We start from the raw sequence: 20,503 nt of genomic DNA, 5'->3' as shown, positions 1-20,503 counted from the left end.
GTTTTAGTAGAGACGGGGTTTCACCATGTTGCCCAGGTTAGTCTTGAACTCCTGACCTCAAGTGATCCACCCACCTCAGCCTCCCAAAGTGTTGGAATTACAGGCGTGACCCACTGCTCCTGGCCACACACAATATTTTTAAAAGAGAAAGTGAAATTGTTTGTCAACATTTAAACATCTGGAGATTTTACATTAAAATCCCTATTTCCAGCTGCTCTTGAAAACTGGAAGGCCTGGCAACTTGACCTGCATCCCTCTGTGGGACCTAGGATGAAGGACAAAGTAACTCTTCCCTTTAGGGAGGGCCATGCTCTCTAGTTTGCCTCAGGCTCCACTCAGGTCACCTGTCTGATTTTTGGGGCATCCATATGTCTGACCCCAGTTCTAATCATCCTTAGCTCCACGTGACCCACAAAGTTCCCCACTTACCTCTCCTTATGTCCATTGCTGTATCACGTGGCCAAAAGGCTAAACTGAGCTGCTTGCATCTCCTCAGACAGGAGCCACACTTTATTGCTTCTGTTTTACCCACTTGAGTCTCTTTCTCTCAATCCTCTTTTTATCCACTATTCCTGTTCATCCTTCAAAGCCCAGTCTTCCGTGACCACCCAACAGCATTAATCACTTTCTGTCCTGCAGTCCCATATGACTTTCATAGTTCCCCTTTGGGTACATTTCACATTGTATCATAATGACTTATCTATGTGTGTCTGTTTCTTGCTAGAAAGTGAGTGCTTTCCAGTCAAGAACTGCATTTTATTTGTTGCCATATCTAGATGGCTTATCTCATATTAGATTCTAAAAAAACATTTCCCAAATAAGAATAACCATCTCCCCAACCCATACACCTCATTCATTCACTTATTAGTTCATTCAACATTCAGTGAGTGCTCACTATGGAGCAGACGCTGTGTAATGAATACAAGTTGAATCAAACACCACCCCCAACATTAAGAAACCCACAGAACTCCTCAAATACCAATCTTAAATGCCCCCTTTCCATAAAGCCTTTGCTGATTCCCTTGGGACTGTAGCCCTTCCTTCCTTAGAACCTCCATAGAAGATTGTTCATCCCCCTTCTATCGCCTGGTGTCCCCTCCATTTTGCATTCTCCATCAGCATCCCTCTCTACACCTGCTAACCCGTTCATTCACTAACGGTAGGATCTTTTCAGTGTGTTGGGTTATTCTCGAAGTGCCTCACAGATAACAGACCTCAAGAAAATTGTAATGTGATCAGGCCACTACTAGAAGCCCTTTGCCACAGCTCATTGTTATTTCTGAGTTTTAGGCTAGGACCTCTATATATGTCAGAAGTGGTAACATTTTCCAGGTAAGCAGGGCCAGAGGGGCATCCACTCCTTCTTTAGCGCTCAGCATGACTGGGCTCTCGTCCTGCAGACTCCAATCACCATCACTCCTAAAACTGCTCCTTGATGGCCATTCAGAAGGGGTCCCTCAAGTGGCACATGGCAGCAGTCCGGTGGACACCCACCTAGCTCATGTGTCACTACGAGACCCTCCATGCACCCAGGCACACATAGCCCCTATCATTTTTCCATTAAGGGAGTACTCAGCCTTCTCTCCCATTCCCCATCAGACACTCCAGTGAGGAATAACCTTGCCACCTTTTCCTACGATCCACTTTTCTTTTTTTTTTTTTGAGACAGGGTCTCACTCTATTGCCCGGGCTGGAGTGCAATGGTACGCCCTTGGCTCATCGCAGCCTCGAAGTCCAGGCTCAGATGATCCTCCCACCACTGCAGCCTCTTTAGCTGGGAATACAGGCACACACCACCATGCCTGGCTAATTTTTTGGTGGGTTTTTTTTTTTTTTTGTAGAGATGGATCTGCCTGCTTCAGCCTCCCAAAGTGCTGGGATTATAGGTATAAGCCGCTGTATCTGACCCACTTTTCTTAATTCTTCTTAAACTTTCCCCTTTTCATGTTTTAAATAGAGAACAACAGAAATAAACAGAAGAAAAAATAAAGACTACTAGAACATAGACAGAATGCAGTTGACTCTTGAACAACATGGGTCTGAACTGCACAGATCCCCTTGCACACAGCTTTTCTTCTACCTCTGCCACCCCTGAGACAGCCGGACCAAACCCTCCTCTTCTTCCTTCTCCTCACCTGCTCAGCATAAAGACAAGGAGGATAAAGGACTTTATGATGATCTACTTCCACTGAATGAACAGTAAATATTGTACAGCAGTAGTAAATGAAACACTCCGAGCCTAATAACATATTTTAATTCCTCAAAGATTAAAGAGGGAGTGGTAGCGTTTGTGAGCCAAGATAGCTGATGAACTCTTTTACTTTTTTTGTTTGTTTTCTGAGACAAGGTCTGGCTCTACTGCTCAGGCTGGAGTGCATGGTGATTTCAGCTCACTGCAACCTCTGCCTCCTGGGTTCAAGCCATCCTCCCACCTCAGCTTCCTGAATAGCTGAGACTACAGGCATGCATCACCATGCCTGGCTAATTTTTGTGTTGCCAATGAACTTTTACCCAAAAATTCCAAACAGCTCTACGATTCCAGGTAAACATGCTCACCTAAGTCTTGGAGACAGGAACGACACCTGCAGAATATGCACACCTGTGCCTTCATTCTGAATTAATGTTGCCTTCTCCAAGTCATGCTGAGCCCCAACTCACCCCCATGAAAAAGTACCTTAAACTTCCTGCCAACCTTTGCTCCCAGTATCATACACTGACAGCAGTTTCTTGGCCACTGGGATCTCATAGGTCTGCTTCATTATGAAACATGGCTTTGTTTCATCCTGCAGGAGAGCCAGAGTGACAGTGAGGTTCTTTACCTTCTTTTTGCCATCTGTGCACAGTGAGCAAGATGAAATTTGCAAAAGGGAATGAAGAAGCAAAGTAGCTTCTTCATAAAGATTCATATAAGAATTTTGAGTTACCCACTGGTAGGGCTGGTCATTTTACCCACAGAAACCACAGATTACCTGCACAGTGTCAAAGTGTGGTCCCTGAATCGAGAACATCAACATTATCTGGGAAGTGTTAGAAATGCCAAATCTCAGGCCTTCTCCCACACCCACTGAATCAGAAACTCTGATGGCAGGGCCCAGAAATCTGTGTTTTCACAAGCCTTCCAGATGATTCTGATCCCAGCTGAAATTTGAAAAGCCCTGTCCTAGACAGTAATTTCCTTAGAAGTATTAAAAAAGCCAGGATCTTCATAGTTAAATGCAAGTATTCAAACAAGCCAGCCTGTTTGATTGCAACAGGGACACACAAACTCACCCCTGGTCCACCCCCAGGGGACACTGGACCATAATAGCATTAATTATGTCAGTCTGAGCACAAATACAATGTTTCAGAGAAAAGAGGTCATGCATAACAAATATTCACTCTCCCCACTGTTAACAAAATTTGCCCTTGAATACACAGCTCCTGCCAGTTTGGGATAAACATACCTCTCAGTATGAGTCACCATCAGACAAACACACAATGAAATAGGAAGCTGGGTTGGTTTTTACTGTGGTGTGCCCGGATCAAACTCAACCACAATGGGAAGAAATCCTGCACCACTCACTGATCACTGAACCTTCTGAAAAGTTCTCTGGCTCTTTAATGCTGGCTCAGGAAAATACTCAGCACTTTGACTTTGGCATAGGAGAAGCCAACAATACCAGGATCCTCTTTCTTGACCCCCAGGGCTGTGAATACGATGGCAAAGAGGGCCACCTCCTCAAAATGAATCAAATGCCAAGATACGCTTCTTGGTGGGGTGAGTCTCCTGCAGTACATCTTCTGCAGGAATTTGGAAAAGTCAACATGTTGTTCTTTAAAAGGAACTCTCTGTGATGCAATACAAGTTGTTCATCCTTCTTGGTCATTTGGCCTGGCATGGGAAAGGTAAGAAGCAACACCATCTCCAAAGTCTGGGAGTAGCTAACAATAGATGAGGCCCAACTTCCATTTCAGATGCCCACTGTCTACATATTCTTGACTCCATTCCTGTCATCAAAAATTGCCCTCAAGAGCTTTGAATGCATTCGAGTCAATGTGTTCCTTCTCTCATATTTATTTATATTGTAGAAGTGACATCTTTTTCTCTCTAGATAAACATTTTTTAGACATCAATAAATAGGTGTCAGAGGGCAGGGGATTTGCTATGATTTTTTTGTTTTTTAAACATGTGAAATCCTTTCCCTTAGCTTTGGAAATCCCATTATTCAGACAGTACTTCTGGAATGAAGATAAACTAAGCAGAACCACACTTCCCGGTAAGAGTAGCACTTTCATTTATAAAATAGTACGAGCAATTCACACTTGGATTGCTTTCTCTGAAGCAGAATATGATGACAAAAACTGAAGCACCCCTCCCCACAAAGACGGGAAATTCACAGTTGAGTAGTGTGAACAAGTCACTGATCAAGAACAATTTATTCTGAAATTTGTAGCCTTGTAGGTCTCCTTTAATCTATCACTTCCCTTTAGACTTTACTTAGGAAATGTCCTTGTTGGTGGTATCTCCTTTAAAAGACTGGGGCTTTTGAAGTTAAGACAATCCAAGGGCAGGTAGGGGTGAGGCATTAAACTTCAAGCTGTGGCTAAGAGTGGCCAGCATATGTGAAAGGGGATGTCTGGATAGTGACTCAACAGTCATTGCACACATGAGGAATTATTACCCACAGTGAAAGACCTACTGTTCTTAGCCTTTCTGAGGATGGAACAGAAGTGGGTGTTGATTACACCAGGCAGTGTGCATGCATCTGAGTGTCTGTGTGAGTGTGTGTTTTGGGAGGGCAGATAGCATTAGAGGCAGCAACACTTCACAGCTCCTAAGGCTGTTTTACAAGACTGTATATGAAGTCAAATACTTGAGAAAAAGAGCACTGTCCTAAGTTGCACAGGTGACGACTGTTGTTTATCTGGTGTTTACTTAGGTGCACAGAGTAATTCTAGAAGAATTCACAGAAGGGATGGGCCTTTGAGGAGTTCTATAAGGAAGCCAAACTTGAGTTAGATCTTTGATAAATACATAAAAAGGGGTCCAGTATGTCTCACAAGGTGGGTAGACAGTATGACTGAGGTTAGAGTGGAAAATACCACCTCTGGTCATTCAAAAGGTAAAAGGACTCAGGGTGGACATTAGCACTGTAGGCAGAAAAATGGATAGAAAGCTTAGCTTTTCTACATAACTAAGTGATCTCTGACTCCTGTGAGTCTCCTTTCCCTCACCTATTAGGGGGAAGATACTACTTACCTTCATGGGTTCGAAGATTCAAGACAGTGTATATGAAACTCTGCCATTTAATATGTGTTCAGTCACTGACAGATTTAATAATAACATCAAAATGAAAATAAAATAAGACTGGTTTAGAAGAACATTTTTTTAGATGGAAGCAGGGAGGAGGTATTTTAAGGACTTGAAGAGAACCCTGCATGACAAGCAGGAAGCTTTGAACCTTACCTTGACATTTGTTTGGGTTTTTGAGCTGGGAAATATGATGATTCAGTGTGTTAAAAGGATTACTTTGGTGCCAGGGTGTAGGTCACATCTGAGACACAGTATACCACTGTTCTGAGGAGCTGCCAAGAACAAGGCTGCGGTGGCTTTTAGATGTGGCAGGAAGGGGCTACTTCCAAACCATAAAGGGTGCTGGACCCAGCAGCTTGAGGCAGAAAGGTGTGGTGTTGGCTTCCCTGTTGATGCCTAACATCTGAATGCCTCCTGTTATTCCAAAGGGAAAGCAAGGCCTGTTTCTAATGTTATCTTCCTTAAGGTAGATTGTAGCAAGCTTATACAAATCGGCCAAGAAATCTCAAGAGTCTGCCCAAGAGGTATGAACTGGACTACTTACTTCTAATCACCCCTCAGTCCTTTATCCCCATCACTGACTTAAGGTCTATAAAACTGAGCTCATCTCCTTCCTCCCACCGACCTCCTCCCTTCCTCTTCACCACTAACAACTCTCTCCCACCGCACATCTGATTCCACCCTGCTCCTCTTCAGTCCTCCTTCCCAAGCCTAGCCACATCTAACACTGATGCCTGCGTGTAATGGGTTAGATTGCATCACTCTCCAAACTCATCTATTGAAGTCCAAACCCCCAGTATCTCAGAATGTGGTCCTATTTGGAGATAGGGTCTTTACAATGGTGATCAAGTCAAAATGAGATTATTAGGGTGGGCCTTAATCCATTGGGACTGGTGTCCTTTTATAAAGGGGAAACATGGAGTCAGATAGGCACATAGGGAGAATGCCCTGTGAATAGGAAGGCAGTTGCTTCTACAAGCCAAGTAACACCGAAGATTACCAGCAAATGTCCAGAAGCCAGGGGAGAAGCATAGGACAGGTTCTCCTGACAGCCCTCAGAAGGAACCAACTCAGCCAACACCTTGACCTCAGGCTTGTAGCTTCCAGAACTATGAGACAATACATTTCTGTGGTTTAAGCCGCTCAGTCTGTGGTACTTTGTTACAGTGCCACTAGCAAACTGATACCTGAGCTACTTGGACTCAAAACTTTAAGATCATTTGTTCTGAATTCTTCTCGTTACATCCACCCAACCTGCTGTCAGGCCCCATCAATTCTAATATGGTGGCTTCTCTCGAATCTACCATTCTCTTTTCATTTCAATGTATTATATGTCCACATATCCCCAACCTTTAAATCCTCAGTTTAAGAGCTGCCTGCTTCAGGGAGCTCTCCTGATCAGCCTAATTGGAAGCTAAATCTCCCACTTTTGACCTGCCAGAGCACTGGACCAATGCCTCTTTAAACATCTATGTAATAGGAGTTATTCGTGAGCTTATTTACTTCCTCGATAGGTGGTAAAGAAGCAGAGGGCAGCTGTTGTATCTTCGGAACCCTTGAGAGCTTCCTGAGTACCCAGCACTTTGCCTAACACAGAAAGGGCAAGCAGGAGATGATAATAGAATAGGGAAGTTTCCTGACCAGAATGGGGCTTACAGAATCCTAAAGGAAAAGAAAGAACTAAGCTAGAACATCTCTGTAGACATATCTACTTTGATGAAGAGGATTATTCCATTTTCAGCAACCGAAATGAGCTGGGAAATAAGGCCCATAAATAAGCAGGAAGGCCTTTATTAGTCCTTCTGCAGCTTTATTATTTGAAGCATCTGTTTCTGCCAAAAGCTAAATGGCATCAAGGAGGAGTTGTGGTGGTCTGATTGACTTCCCATACAAATTGTTCACATCTTAGTCCGGGCACGGTGGCTCATGCCTGTAATCCCAGCACTTTGGTGAGGCCGAGACGGGTGGATCACCTGAGGTCAGCAGTTCGAGACCAGCCTGGCCAAGATGGTGAAACCCCGTCTCTACTAAAAGTACAAAATCAACCAGGCGTGGTGGCACACGCCTGTAATCCCAGCTACTCAGGAGGCTGAAGCAGGAGAATCACTTGAACCTGGGAGGCAGAGGTTGCAGTGAGCTGAGACAGGGCCATTGCACTCCAGCCTGGGCAACAAGAGTGAAACTCTGTTTCAAAAAAAAGAGGACAAATTGTTCACATCTGTCACCCTCTGTGCTCAAGAGAATCCATTAAACTAAACCTTAAAGAGAACTGTGACCAAGGTGTCTTAGCACCCCACCGCTCTCTACAGCTGTAGTTCTCACACTGGAGCAATTCTGTTGCCCAAAGGGCATTTGCTAATGTCTGGAGACATATTTGATTGTCATGAGGAGGAAGTCAGTGCTGCTGGTATGTAGAGGTCAGGATTGCTGCTAAAGATCATACAATGCACAAGGCAGAATCACAAAGAATTATCTCTCAAAATACCAGCGATGCTGAGGTTGAAAAATCTTGCTCTAGAGAAAGTACTTGCCTTGTGGGTATGTGTATGTGTGTGTCCCTACACACATGGATGTCGGGTGGAAGGTGAACATCCTTCCACTTAGACACTGGAATGAGTTTCACTGGGTCCTGCTCTATCCCCAAAGGGAGTTGGGCCATCCAACAATGTCAGAAAACTTCCAGGAAACAAAACAAAACAAACAAAAAATGATGTGCCTAAATGTAAAATTCTATTTACCTTGAAGTTTGTCTTGTGGCTAAATTCTTAGTCTTTTCACATGGTTTGCAAACTATTAGCATTCTTTATTATTTAAACTAAGTGTTTATAGAGTTTAATCTCTAACAGTTGTTTATTTTTATTTTCTGTAACAAAGATAAATAATAAATCCCTTTTGTATTCTTAAAACTTACCCTGGAACACACATTAGCTAGACAATTACAGCTTTTTAAATGAGTATAGTGAGCCTCTGGAGTACAGATTGACGAGCATCTATTTAGGAAGGCAATTATTGACAGATAAACCCGCAGAAATCTCCTGTGCTTCTCTGTTACAGGATACAGCAAGGGTAAGGTACCCTTGAAGACATAAGAGAAATAACCATTTCATCAGGATTCTGGAATCAGTAAGTGTCTGCAGCTGGAAGTGAATGGGTACCTGGTCAGGAGAACAAAAGATAATGAGGTCAAAGGATGTCAGCAAATGCCACTTCACACTAGTGGAGGCAATCAGCCAGTGTGCTTTCTCTCCAGCCCATGTCAGTCCCAAACCAGGTATTTTATCCTAGAGAGAAAACTGAGGCAAGCCAGTGTGAGCTCTAAGTGGCAAGCACAACAGAGTCTATGCCACTCCCTCTTGGGCCAGCCATGTTCCTTGGGATGGATACTGCCAGGACCTGAGCCTCCTCAAGTTGATTCCTGACAGCTCCATAAGGAAGGAAGGAGCTAGGCTTTTCTGGGAACAAGAAATGGAGAGGACTGGAGAAGTTTCCGAATCAAGAAGACACAGTTTCCTGTTCCAGCTCTGACAACGGGCCAACCTGCTTTAGTTGTTTGCTGATCTACGGTGCGGCAGACACTAAGCTATGCACTGGAAAGTTAAAGATGGAGACACAGTGCCACTTCTGAAAGGCTCACCATCTTGTGACAGAGACAGCAGCTGTCAACACACTGGCAACTGTGGTCTCTCCTTCGCTGGGAGATAAGACACAGAGAATGAGCACTTTGTCTACGATCTGCTGTGTGACCTTGAGCAACTTACTTACCTTTTCTGATCCCCAGTTTTCTCATCTCCAGGATGAATGCATGGACTAAACGGTCCCCAGTGCCTTTCTCACTTTAAGAGCTATGATGAAGCTCCCTTTTTTCTATGGAAGCCCTTGTGTAACTACCAAAAGCAAACAAACAAACAAAAAATGAAACAAAACGAAACAAACCTGCCTTTCTCTGTTGATGGCTGAAGTCAGTGCAATCAGAAAGCAGTGGTGTGGACTGACACAGACCTCAAAATAAAAACAGAACAGTCTTTAATCAGTGGCTAAGGGTTAAGATAATATTAGTATGTGACCTCTCAGTGGCCCGTCCAAAGTGTTCCAGTTAGAAGGTGGCCACTGACTTGTAGAGCAGTGTGAACCCAGGCAATCTAAGCTTTGGAAAGTCTACAATGACTTAGAAATAAGAGCTGCTATTTGAGGACTACTGATTTATAATATATACCATATATAGCAAGCTTAGGTCTTCCAAGAGTCCCACAGGAATAGAATGAAGAAATGGCTTTGTAATTCCCTTTCCCATCACTCATAAATTACTCATATCAGGGAAACAAACTCAAATCCATTAGCAGCAGAGATGAGGGCCATGTCATAGTCGGGTGGGAGCTACAAATGAAGAGACCTGACCTGCAGTAAATGTCAACATCTGTGTTTGGTACTGAGGGTTCCTGGAAGCACTCCCAAAAGAGTGGAAATATTATCAGAAGCACCTTTGTTCACACCGAATCATTTCACTCAGTTACCATATACCCACTGAAAGACCAGCTACGGCATGTGATTACCAAAAATCTACAGGAGCAGAGTGAATAGAGCACAATCATGTTTCTCTTTTGTCCTGAGGTGCAGCCTTTATACTGTTAAGCTCTGAGGATCCTGTATGTCAATCCATCCATTAGTATAATAGAAGGAAACTGAGTTTCAAGCAACAAGGATCAACTTGAGTTCAGCATTTTCATCTTAAATCGATTCCCTGTAGTAGCTTTAAGATAAAGGAAACACAGGTAAGTCATTGAAATGGTTCAAGACCGCCCTGAAAGAGTAGCTGTCTGTGTTTAGGGAGGAAAGAACGTCCCCACAGTAAGAAAATGTGACAATAAATCTAAGAGTACTAGACAGCAAAAGTAAACAGTGGTTATTTACATTATAAAATCATTTGGTGAAGGTCCCTAAGACATAATAAAAGAGAAAAAAATAAGTTACAGAAAAACGATCATAGAACGATTCAATTTTTATATTCAAATGTGTCTGTCTCTCTCTAATTCCGGTCTAGAAAGGTCTGGCAAGATACACAGTAACCGTTAACAATTTTATCTCTAGAGAGAAGAGAGGAATTGAAGCGGACAAGGCAGAAGTGAGGGGCTTTCACTGTCCCTCCCTATTCTCCTGCAACATTTTACTTTCTTAAGACAAGTGTATTTATATATTTGAATCACTCAAAACAAGCATTGCGGTGTTCTTTCACATTTCCCGGAGAAACAAATCATTTCAACTATCATTCAATTCTGAAAGATGTACCTTCCATTTCAGGACCACGCCTAGTGCATAAATAATGTACACCTGTTCAGGCCACACCTGTCCTCTCCCTTTTAACACTCTCCTTGTGATGTGATGTGGTTTCCTTTGCCATATGAAGCATCCTTTAAGAAGATGTTTGGAGGAGTGATTAGGGATAATACTGAAATGACAGGTTATACACGTAGAGCACCTGAAGCCTTTAAAACAGACCAGCTTCTCCTTTCAGCCCGATCTAGGGAGGCCTGGGCATGTCCCAGCACCACACAGCCTAGCCCGGGCAGGAAGAGCCCTTTCATGACATATGTTAATTAACTTATTGATTGGTGGAGCGCGGTGGTAAGAGAGGAAGGGAATGATGGTTGGGATGGGGGGCAAGACGGCAAGTCTCAAACACAACAAAAAATTCAAAATGCAATAGCAATCAAAAGAGACACGCATCCCAGAGCTCAGCTGTGCTCCAGAAATAGGATGTGCTTCCTTTGCGGTGGTGAAATTCAAGATTCTGAACGAAGTCTCGGTTCGATGGAAACCCAGACTTCACAATACAGAGCTTCTCACACCGAGAACATGTCCGCCCGGCTTTCGATTGATCATTCCCCGTTAGGTGGCCGAGCCCTGCGGTGCCATTCCAACTTCTGCAACCATGCACAGTGATCGATATTTATAATTACCTTTTTCCTTCACCATGGCAACTGGGTCCTCCGACGAGCGGGACTGAAGAAGGAACGAGGAATAAACTCTGGGAGTGGAAGCGTGCCTTGGCAGTCAGATCCGCGGGCGTTGGGGCGGCCAGGAGAAGCCCCGGCATCAGCTTGTGAGGTCCGGGGCTGCGGTCTCGAATCCCGCCCCGCCTCGGCGGGCCCCGCTCCCACGCCCGCCCCGCGATCGCCCCCGCGCTCTCCGCCGCCCGCCCGCCGAGCTGCAGCCGCGCCCTGCTCGGGGACTCTGCCCTGCAGCTGAAACCACTCGCTACAGCTGCTGCTGTAACAAATGCAAAATTCCACTGTCCTAATCTCTGGTCACTGACACCACCTTGTATTCCTCGCGCCGAGGACGGGCTATGAAAGGCTCCCGAACGCCGGCCCCCTCCCACAGTCTGATAAATGATTGCCAGGAGGAGGAGGACCGAGCACCAGCTAGAGACGATTCCAATTAGTACGACTAGTCAATGGTTAGCTTATGGGCTCCCTGTTACAGTCGCTTTCAATTTTTACTACGGCTTCTTTCAGGCAAACTGGATAAATAAAATTGGCCTTAATGTAAAACAAAAACAGAATAATGATACTAATGGCAATTTCAAGTTCACTTTCTTATGAAAAATGAATAATGACATTTGGTTTGCACGGCTGCTCCCCGCTAGAATCTACCTGAATGGGGTTGGGGGAAGGTAGAGACAGTGAGACACAGCCCGGGAAGAGGATCTTTCAGGATCCTATTCCTTATGCAGGATCCAATTCAGGATCAAAGTTAAAATCTGATCTATCCATTGAGGGGGGATTTTGACTTCCCCTTCTCCCTCTGTTTCATCGGAGTTTTTAGACAAGCTCCTTGGATGTGCATATGCCAGGGAGGAACTCTAGTCACGATTAAGGGACAAATAGCCTCATCTAGTGTGGTCCACCACCCGGATCAGCCTAAACCTGACCCCACAGCAGCAGCTCGGAGGCGGCTTTTGATTTCTGACCCACAGGGTCACAGGCTGTCCTGTGACCTGTCCTGCTGTCCTGTCAGCTGAGGACTTCTGGCTCACAAAGCCAGTGCCCACGCGACTCCAGCCCCTGTCTCCCAAATCCAGCTCACGGGGTCCCGACCGCACGCCATATACACCCACCATGTGGGAGAAATGGGATGAGCAAGAGACAAAAAGCCAGACATCACACGGCAGGGAGAGCAGCAGATGGCCAACACATCTTTCAGAACCAGAATGCACAGCCAGTATTAGATGGTATTTACTGCAAATATTGTAACATGTTGAGTCTAAGAGAGCCAGGGGAACTGAAAGGAATGAAGTCAGTCAACCTGCCTCCTCTTTGACTCAGAGGGTATGTATGGCTGAAATGAACTACATTTGGTGGGTCTGGGGAGAAGGGGGAAAATGCCCATTTCTTCACATTCATCTCGGGTAGGTCTTCACTGCTGGTTTTCTGATGTGTAACAGTAGCACATCTCAGGCAGCTGTGACATTCCTACATCTGTGACTCAGGGCTTTACTATTAATAGCTTAGGTGTCTCAGGCTGTAAGGAAGAGCTAAGTCCCCTCCAGCCCCTGGGTTGTCTTTTCTATGACGACATACTTCGCCCACACCACTCCCCGCACCCATGGCAGCCCCATAAGGTCATGTTTTCCCTAAGTCAGCAGCCAGCTAGAGTGCAAGCACTGAAGAGCGTTTAAGCGGCTTCTCTAACCTCCATTCATAAATATGAGCCAAGCATGAGAGCGACCAGACCTCCAGTCCAGAGGGATGGCAGAGTTTAAGAGCATCCAGGAAATAAGCCCTTCACGTTCCCCAGTTTTCAAGGCTAAAACTGCACTAGTCTACTTTCCCACTCCTAATCACCCTCAGAGCCTTTAAGGAGATGCTGACAAACAAAATTAACTGCAGAGAGCTGGAATTAGGCTGGTTTGTGAGCCTAGCAGGTGAATCTATTTTATCATATTTCTGCTGTTTAACTACATCGGCATCTCACTTAAGCACTTCTCTCCAAAGCGCTCATGTTATTCAGCCCAAAGCAAAGAAGCAGCTTTCTTTCTCTTTCCTTCCACCAGCCCCTACTCCTCCTCACCCCTTCCTCACTACTATAATGTGACAGTAAAACACCATTGGTTTCTGAAGCAAACCCAATCATATGTAAGTGTTCCAGATATTGTAAATGCCATTAGCTCAATTTTTCTTTTATTTGGGATATCAGTTTAAAACTCTGAGATTTAAGTTTACTAACCAAATTGGTCTCTTATTACAGTTCTTAACCTACCTGTATACACTGGTGGATAAATCGCACAGAAACAGAGTTTGGAAAGGCTCTCTGGCAGCTTTGGAGACTGAGCTGGCAGAGTAACAGCTGGTGCCTATTCATTTTCAGAGAAGCCTTTTCTAAAGGAAAATACTACATAGTGGTTCAGAGAGATTTTCCCCCCGCCTGTGCTTTCCATGGAAAGAATTTTCCTGTACCACGGTCAAAGTGAATGAGTCACCAGCATTTAGTTGCTAAGTAATAGTCATATGGCAAAAGTCCCCCCGCCAATCAGACACTGCTACTTTGGGATAAAAGTATCCACTCTGCACTTTTAAGATAACCAAAGAGTGTATTACTAAAGTTATTTGTGGAATGTGGGAGAGTAAAACCAAATTGTTTTTGCCTCCTTGCCTCAGGGCAGAATTGCTAAAGAGCTTTAAGAACAGAAGCAAAGCATAGACATTTTCTGCTTTACAGCTAAAGCTGCAAGAAGTGTAGCAAAGTAAACCAAGAATAAAAATGAAATATATGGTTCATAAGAAAGAACTTTTTATTCTTATATCTTGAGATGATTTCCAAAGAACTTATCTCGATCTCATTCCACTCAGATAAGTCTTCATAATACGGACACCAACCCACGGTTTTACTGTTTTTTGCCCCATCAAACTGACCCATTGCCTCCTTCTCATTCACTCACAACATAAAGCAAGGGTTGTCCACAAGGGACCGAAGGACAGAAACCATTTTGTTGGAGAGAAAAGCTTGTTAGCATACAGCCCCTCTTGACAAAAATTCAAGCACACATCATTTCAATAGCGATGCCAATTAGGAGGGAAATGTTACAACTAGAAATAAGCAACCTGGCAGAGTCCACTTTCTCATTGCTTATTCTCCTCTGCAGAGCCACGGGTCACCTACTGTACGTGCACCTGTAGTGCAGGAATTTCAGGATCCCTCCATGGGGTTGGAACACCAGGTATCCAGGTGTTACCCCCCAACCACTGGACTCATTTTTGTTGTTGTTGTTTTGAGATGGAGTCTCATTCTGTCACCCAGGCTGGAGTGCAGTGGCACAATCTCAGCTCACTGCAACCTCCACCTCCCGAGTTTCAAGCGATTCTCCTGCCTCAGCCTCCCGAGTAGCTGGAATTACAGGTGCACCACCACACCTGGCTAATTTTTGTATTTTTAGTAGAGAAAGGGTTTCACCATGTTGGCCAGGCTGATTTTGAACTCCTGACCTCAGGTGATCCACCTGCCTTGGCCTCTCAAAGTGCTGGGATTACAGGTGTGAGCCACGGCACCTGGCCCCCGCTGGACTCTTTAGCAAAAAGCATGCTCAAAATCCTTTCTAGCAGAATTCAGCTGAAAAAAACCTGGAGAATGAGTTCCTATTTGCTTTCTACTTAGTGTTGGCATCAATCAATCTCATTTCAGAGATTTATGGGACACCTGCTGTGTGCCAGGTACTGGGCTGGGAGTACAAAAGCAAGAATAGAGAAACCACTGCCCTGGAGGTGCTCACCATCTAGCGGAGAAGATGCACGCACACAAATATTCTCAATGAAATGAGGACGGTATTAAGACAGGAGTAGGCACAGGGTGCAGAGCAGTGCTGAGTTCAACCTGGAGTCAGGAGGGGCAGGAAGAGTAAGGAGGTAGGTAATGACTGGTCAAGTGCAGAAAGAGGGAAAGTCATTCCAAGTGGAAGGAATAGGGCAAGAAGGCATCCAGTAGCTCACTATTGGTGGGGAAGAAGGGAGAGGATCAAGATGAGGCTGGGTGACAGGTGACAGAGGGCCCTCCATGCCACTCTAAAGAATGGACCTTAGAAATGTTGTGATTAAAGTCTCAAACCTAAGCTGCCTATTTCTTTCTAAATGGAGTTCAAAGGCTCTGGCTGCATTTCAAGGTACAGCATGATCGGTTTCCAACCATCCTGCTTCCTCCCTCCATTTGGATTGTGTTGTTGTGTGCATTTCTGGTGTTTAGCAGACAGCTTGACATGGAATAGATGCATAGGAAGTGTCTATTCATTTATTTAAACATTTCCCAGGTCAACAGAATTAAAAGATAGCTATACATGTCTCACACACAGTATTTTAAGAAGTACAAGCCGTTTGGGATTGGCTTATCCCTTCTATTGTAATGGCTTCAAGTCCACAACTAGGTTGTAAGCTCTCTGAAGGCAAGGAAGGTTTCACTCACACTAGGCTGATAAGAGTGTGGTTTGCAAGGCTCGGCGTGGTGGTGCATACCTATAATCCCAGCACTTTGGGAGGTCGAGGCGGGTGGGTCACTTGAGGCCAGGAGTTTGAGACCAGCCTGGCCAACACAGTGAAACCCCATCTCTTCTAAAAATACAAAAACTAGCCAGATGTGGTGGCGTGCACCTGTAATCTCAAATGCTTGGGAGGCTGAGGCAGGAGAATCACTTGAACTCAGGAGGCAGAGGTTGCAGTGAGCTGAGATCACACCACTGCACTCCAGCCGGGGTGACAGAGTGAGACTCCGTCTCTTTAAAAAAAGAAAAGAAAAGAAAAGAGTGGGGTGGTTTGCAGACCACTAGAGATAGAAATGCAAGGGGTGCTTCAAATGCAGACACCTGGTCCCCACCTCAGGTCTGACTGATAACTCAGATTCTCTGGGAAGGAAGTCTGAGCAGCAGCCAGCTTCCCCAGTGACTAATAACCCCTTGCTAATAAGCTGGCTTGCAAAGCACGAGGATAGACTGAAATTTACAAACAGCTATATACCATGCCGTCGCATCTGATAAACAATCCTTATACTCTCCGTTAGCCAAAATAACAATCAGCTGGACATTAACTGCAGTCTTAATGAGAATTTATTAGAAGTGGTGATTCCAAAGTTTCCTACAGTCTGGGACAAATTCCTAAATGTCTGATCCCTCTTGACCCTACTCACTCTCATGTCCTCAACGGACAATTCTTAGGATTTTTTCCATATGAATCTCATAGAATCAATGTCCAGCAAAGTTCTTTTCCTTGAGTTCTTAAAGTAGAATTATTTTATGGTTGTATCCAAACTTCCCCACGATCTTTTTCAAAAGCCATTTCTGAGTTTGGACCCAAGCAATAGGTTGCACTTCAAGAAAAATCGTGAAAAATACTACAGTATATTTAAAGCTCCCTATAAACAAATCAGTAAGGATATAAATGACAGAGTGAACAAAAAATAAATCATTTTCCTACAAGAGCAGCAAAAGCTATTACTAGAATTCTAAGGATCTTGGGATAGTAAAGAGTTTCAGAGATTTTAGCCTAACTTCAGACTTATGAGTACACAACTACAAAAACAGTTCTCTGAATTATTTGGGAAAAGGCCATTTTTAAAAACAGTTTACTACCATCTAGCTTTCTCTTTTATTGTAATATTTTCTAGATAGAAATCCAGTTATTAGGATATAAAAATGGTTGCTTTTCATCAGGTAGAATTGCAATGCTTTCCCTGACAACAGTCCCCTCTTTCAGGTACTTACCACCACCAAGTGCTTTGAAGTTGACTATGTTGTAATGAAGGATGGATATATCTATGTTTGCAAAAGATTGTGGGCTCCCTGAGGGAAGGGGTCACATGTTATTGTATCTGTACTGTATTCACATAGTAATACACAAAGGCACAAAGTAGGAATGCAATATTTGATGAATAAATAAATATTCCTTTTCATAATCAAATAGACTGATTTTAAAATCTAACTCAAATAAATTAAGAGTACATTCAGTCTCTTAGATAAAAATCAATTTAGTGATTGCTTCAAAGTATTTGCCAAGATGCAAGCCAATAATTACTTTGCAGAGAAAGTAGGCCAAAGAGGAACTTTCTCAGGCAGTCATTTTACAAAGTCCCCTTCATAACCTACCCTCACAGCTACTTTGGTCACCATTAGAGCCCAGTATGTGTCAGCCACCATTCTAATCTCTACATGATCACCTCATCTTTTCCTCATAACAACTGGATGAAGTACATATTATTACACTTTATATGTGAGTAAAGAGTTTGGTAAGCAGCTGAAGCCACAGGCCCTCTCTGTGTTACTGGGCCTTCCCTTCTGCAGAGGTTGTTAAAGAGCCTCTCATCCCATGCTCTGCCTACACACACACACACACACACACACACACACACACACACACACACAAGCATTTCTGAAGGCAAGGTGCACTCAATGTACATCAACAGGCATTTCTAAAAGGTCTGGCATGATAGAAGTGATGCTGCCTTTTGCCTTCCCTGTGGAAAGCAATCCTTTTTCTAGATACCTTATCCTTTATCGGTTCTTGGACTTCATATGGAAGGACCTGTCAGGTGAATAGCACCATAACCGTGGCCTGTGGCACCCACTGTTGGCTGCACAGGGGAAGATGATGTACCCAGACCCACATAGCAAGACTTCAAAAGTGCAGTGTAATCATCCACCCTGTCTAATCATTCTCAAGGAATGACATTTCTGTGGTTTATGTTGACAGCAAGTTAAAATTAAAAATTTTTTTGCAAGGTTTACAAAGCCTACATTTGTTTCCCTACCTCATCTGGCCTTATGATAAATTCTCCTAACTATGCCCTGGAACAGTCCCAGAAAATAACCTCTCTCTCATACTCCTGGATTTGTCAGTCATCATCGGAGGAACTAGCCAAGTAAAACCTGCAACACACACAACCATTACTGCATTTGCTACCACAGGAGTGGCAGCTTTGTCATCTAACACGTCTCAGCAAGTTTCTCTAGTTCTTAGTACAGAGAAGAGACCATGCAACCCATACCCTGGTTTGTGGAAATCTGTAACTTGTATTCATAAATAGGCATTAAATAAGATAAAAGCAGAAGTCCTAAAGCAGACTTGTCCATGGTTACACAATTACTTAGAAATGGGTCAAAACCCCTCAGATCCTGCCGCCTACCCCGTGGTTATTCTATCATGCCACACTGGCCACACAGGCAGCCTGATTAAACACAGGCTGGGTTTCAATTCTAGCTCCACCACATGCTGAGTGACCCTGGGCACATTGTTTTCTCTCTCTGGGTTTCAGTAGTCTCTGCTGTGAATGGTATGAGACGTTCCACTTGTGAGGCTGTGGTGAGGACAGGGGCAGCTTCACGGCATGTGACCCGCAGCGTTGCATAGGGTCCCGTGCTCAGAAGATGTCTCTATTTGGTTTAATGCTTTGCTGCTGCTATACTGACATTTGTAATAATTTAGTCTTTGAACTTGTGTTGTGTTAAGTGAAGTCTGATGGGACAGCAGAGCACACATATGAACAGATGAGATGTGTGCAGTTTGTTTGTTTGCTGTTCCTGCTGCCCATGCACACAGTGTTTGCAACGCCCCTTGAGCACAGGATTCCAGTGTAGTCACAATGTGTAGGAATTCAGGGAGACTCAAAGTGAGGACAAGGTGTGTTATATCCACAACTGAGTCACATTCCATTCAAACCAGGATGCTTGCTTTGAATGCACAGAGAAGGCAATGATGTTCTAGGAAACACAAACAACTAAGGAACCTTAATATATTCTTTCCTATCCACATTAGTTCCCTGTATTAGCCAACCACTCACACCAAAAATCATGACACACAAGGAAAGGGAAAGATAGGGCAACCAGTGCTGTCTTCCTTTTACCCTTCCTTATTCATCAGTAAGTCAAAGGTAGAGAACATTGGTAAAATGTGCACGTATCAAGAAGTGAAATAAAAACAGTTGAGGGCCGGGCACGGTGGCTCACACCTATAATTCCAGCACTTTGGGAGGCTGAGGCGGGAGGATCATCTGAGGCCAGGAGTTTGAGACCAGCCTGGCCAACATGGTGAAACCTCATCTCTACTAATAATACAAAACTTAGCCAGGCATGGTGGCGGGCACCTGTAGTCCCAGCTACTTGGAAAGCTGGGGCAGGAGAATCGCTTGAACCCAGGAGGCAGAGGTTGCAGTGAGCCAAGATCACGCCACTGCACTCCAGCCTGGAAGACAGAGCAAGAAACCATCTCAAAACAAACAACAAACAAACAAGTTGAGTCAGATTTGTGCACTGTGCATTTCTACTGTTCTTAAAAGAATAAAGTACATAGCATCTGTGACCTGTGCAATACAAATTGTGTAATTTCAGTGATTCCATTGAGTTAAATGTTGTTATATTTGCACTTAAAAATGGCATTGTACAATAAAAGGTAAAATTCACAATAATAATTTAAAATTTTGATTTTACTTTATTTAGGACAACATTAAATAGAAAATAAAAACTACTGAGTTGAGAGAATCTGGGGAATAAACAAAAAAGCTATATTTTAGTACCACTAATGGCACTTTCTCCTGCATTTTAAACAAGGGGTCCAACGTTTTTCTTTCACACTGGGCCCTGAAAATTATGTGTCCTGTGCTGGGTGAGAATAACAGGTGTTCTATCCCAAAAGAAAGTACCTAGTACTAAGAAGGAATGCAGTTAAGGGTAACAACTATTGTTATTTCATTTCTCACTGCCTCATCAATTCACAAGAAAATAGGATAAGCTTGAAAACTGTAAAATTCAAGTTTTCAAAACCATTTGAAGGTACAAGGAGCCTTCTAATAATATCGAAGCTGGTGGATTTAACCTGTAACACCTTAAAGAATTTAGATCCTCCCCCTCCCCCGATATTTTGTTATATGACCTCTGCTGCCAAATGAGAAAGTCACTGTGAAGGCAAACATTAAAAAAAAAAAGGGTGGACTTTGATGTTAGGAACTCTTCCCAGGAAGACACGATTGTTACCTTCAGCCTATTCATTCATGCAATACATATTTATCAAGTGTTTACTAAGTGTCAGGAACTGTTCTAGGTGTTGGGATATCACAGCAAAGAAACCAGACAAAAATCCTTGCCATGAAGGAGCTGTGTCCTAGTTGGGAAGGTTGAAGTTGACATAACGAAATACATGAGTAATATGTACATATATATAAATGTGTATGATTTTTTTTTTTTTT

At 43.7% G+C, this 20,503-nt stretch overlaps 1 protein-coding gene across 5 annotated transcripts in view; it reads right to left on the bottom strand.

Moving 5' to 3' along the window:
* ABLIM1 (actin binding LIM protein 1) overlaps positions 1–20,503 on the bottom strand; it is a 264,926-nt gene that overhangs the window by 194,527 nt on the left and 49,896 nt on the right. The window contains exon 1 of one of the 5 annotated variants that reach the window (XM_011927835.1): positions 11,248–12,107. The exons of the other annotated variants lie outside the window; for them this stretch is intronic. Within the exon in view, the coding sequence (XP_011783225.1) occupies positions 11,248–11,263 (16 nt within the window). The 5' untranslated portion in view covers positions 11,264–12,107. Of the gene's footprint in view, positions 1–11,247; positions 12,108–20,503 lie in introns of those variants that run through there. 5 annotated transcript variants of the gene reach the window in all.

The sequence above is a fragment of the Colobus angolensis genome, unplaced genomic scaffold (genome assembly GCF_000951035.1).
Source record: "Colobus angolensis palliatus isolate OR3802 unplaced genomic scaffold, Cang.pa_1.0 Scaffold75, whole genome shotgun sequence".
Lineage (NCBI taxonomy): Eukaryota > Metazoa > Chordata > Mammalia > Primates > Cercopithecidae > Colobus > Colobus angolensis.
Note: the sequence above shows the minus strand (reverse complement) of the source record. Positions and strands in the feature narration are given on the sequence as shown.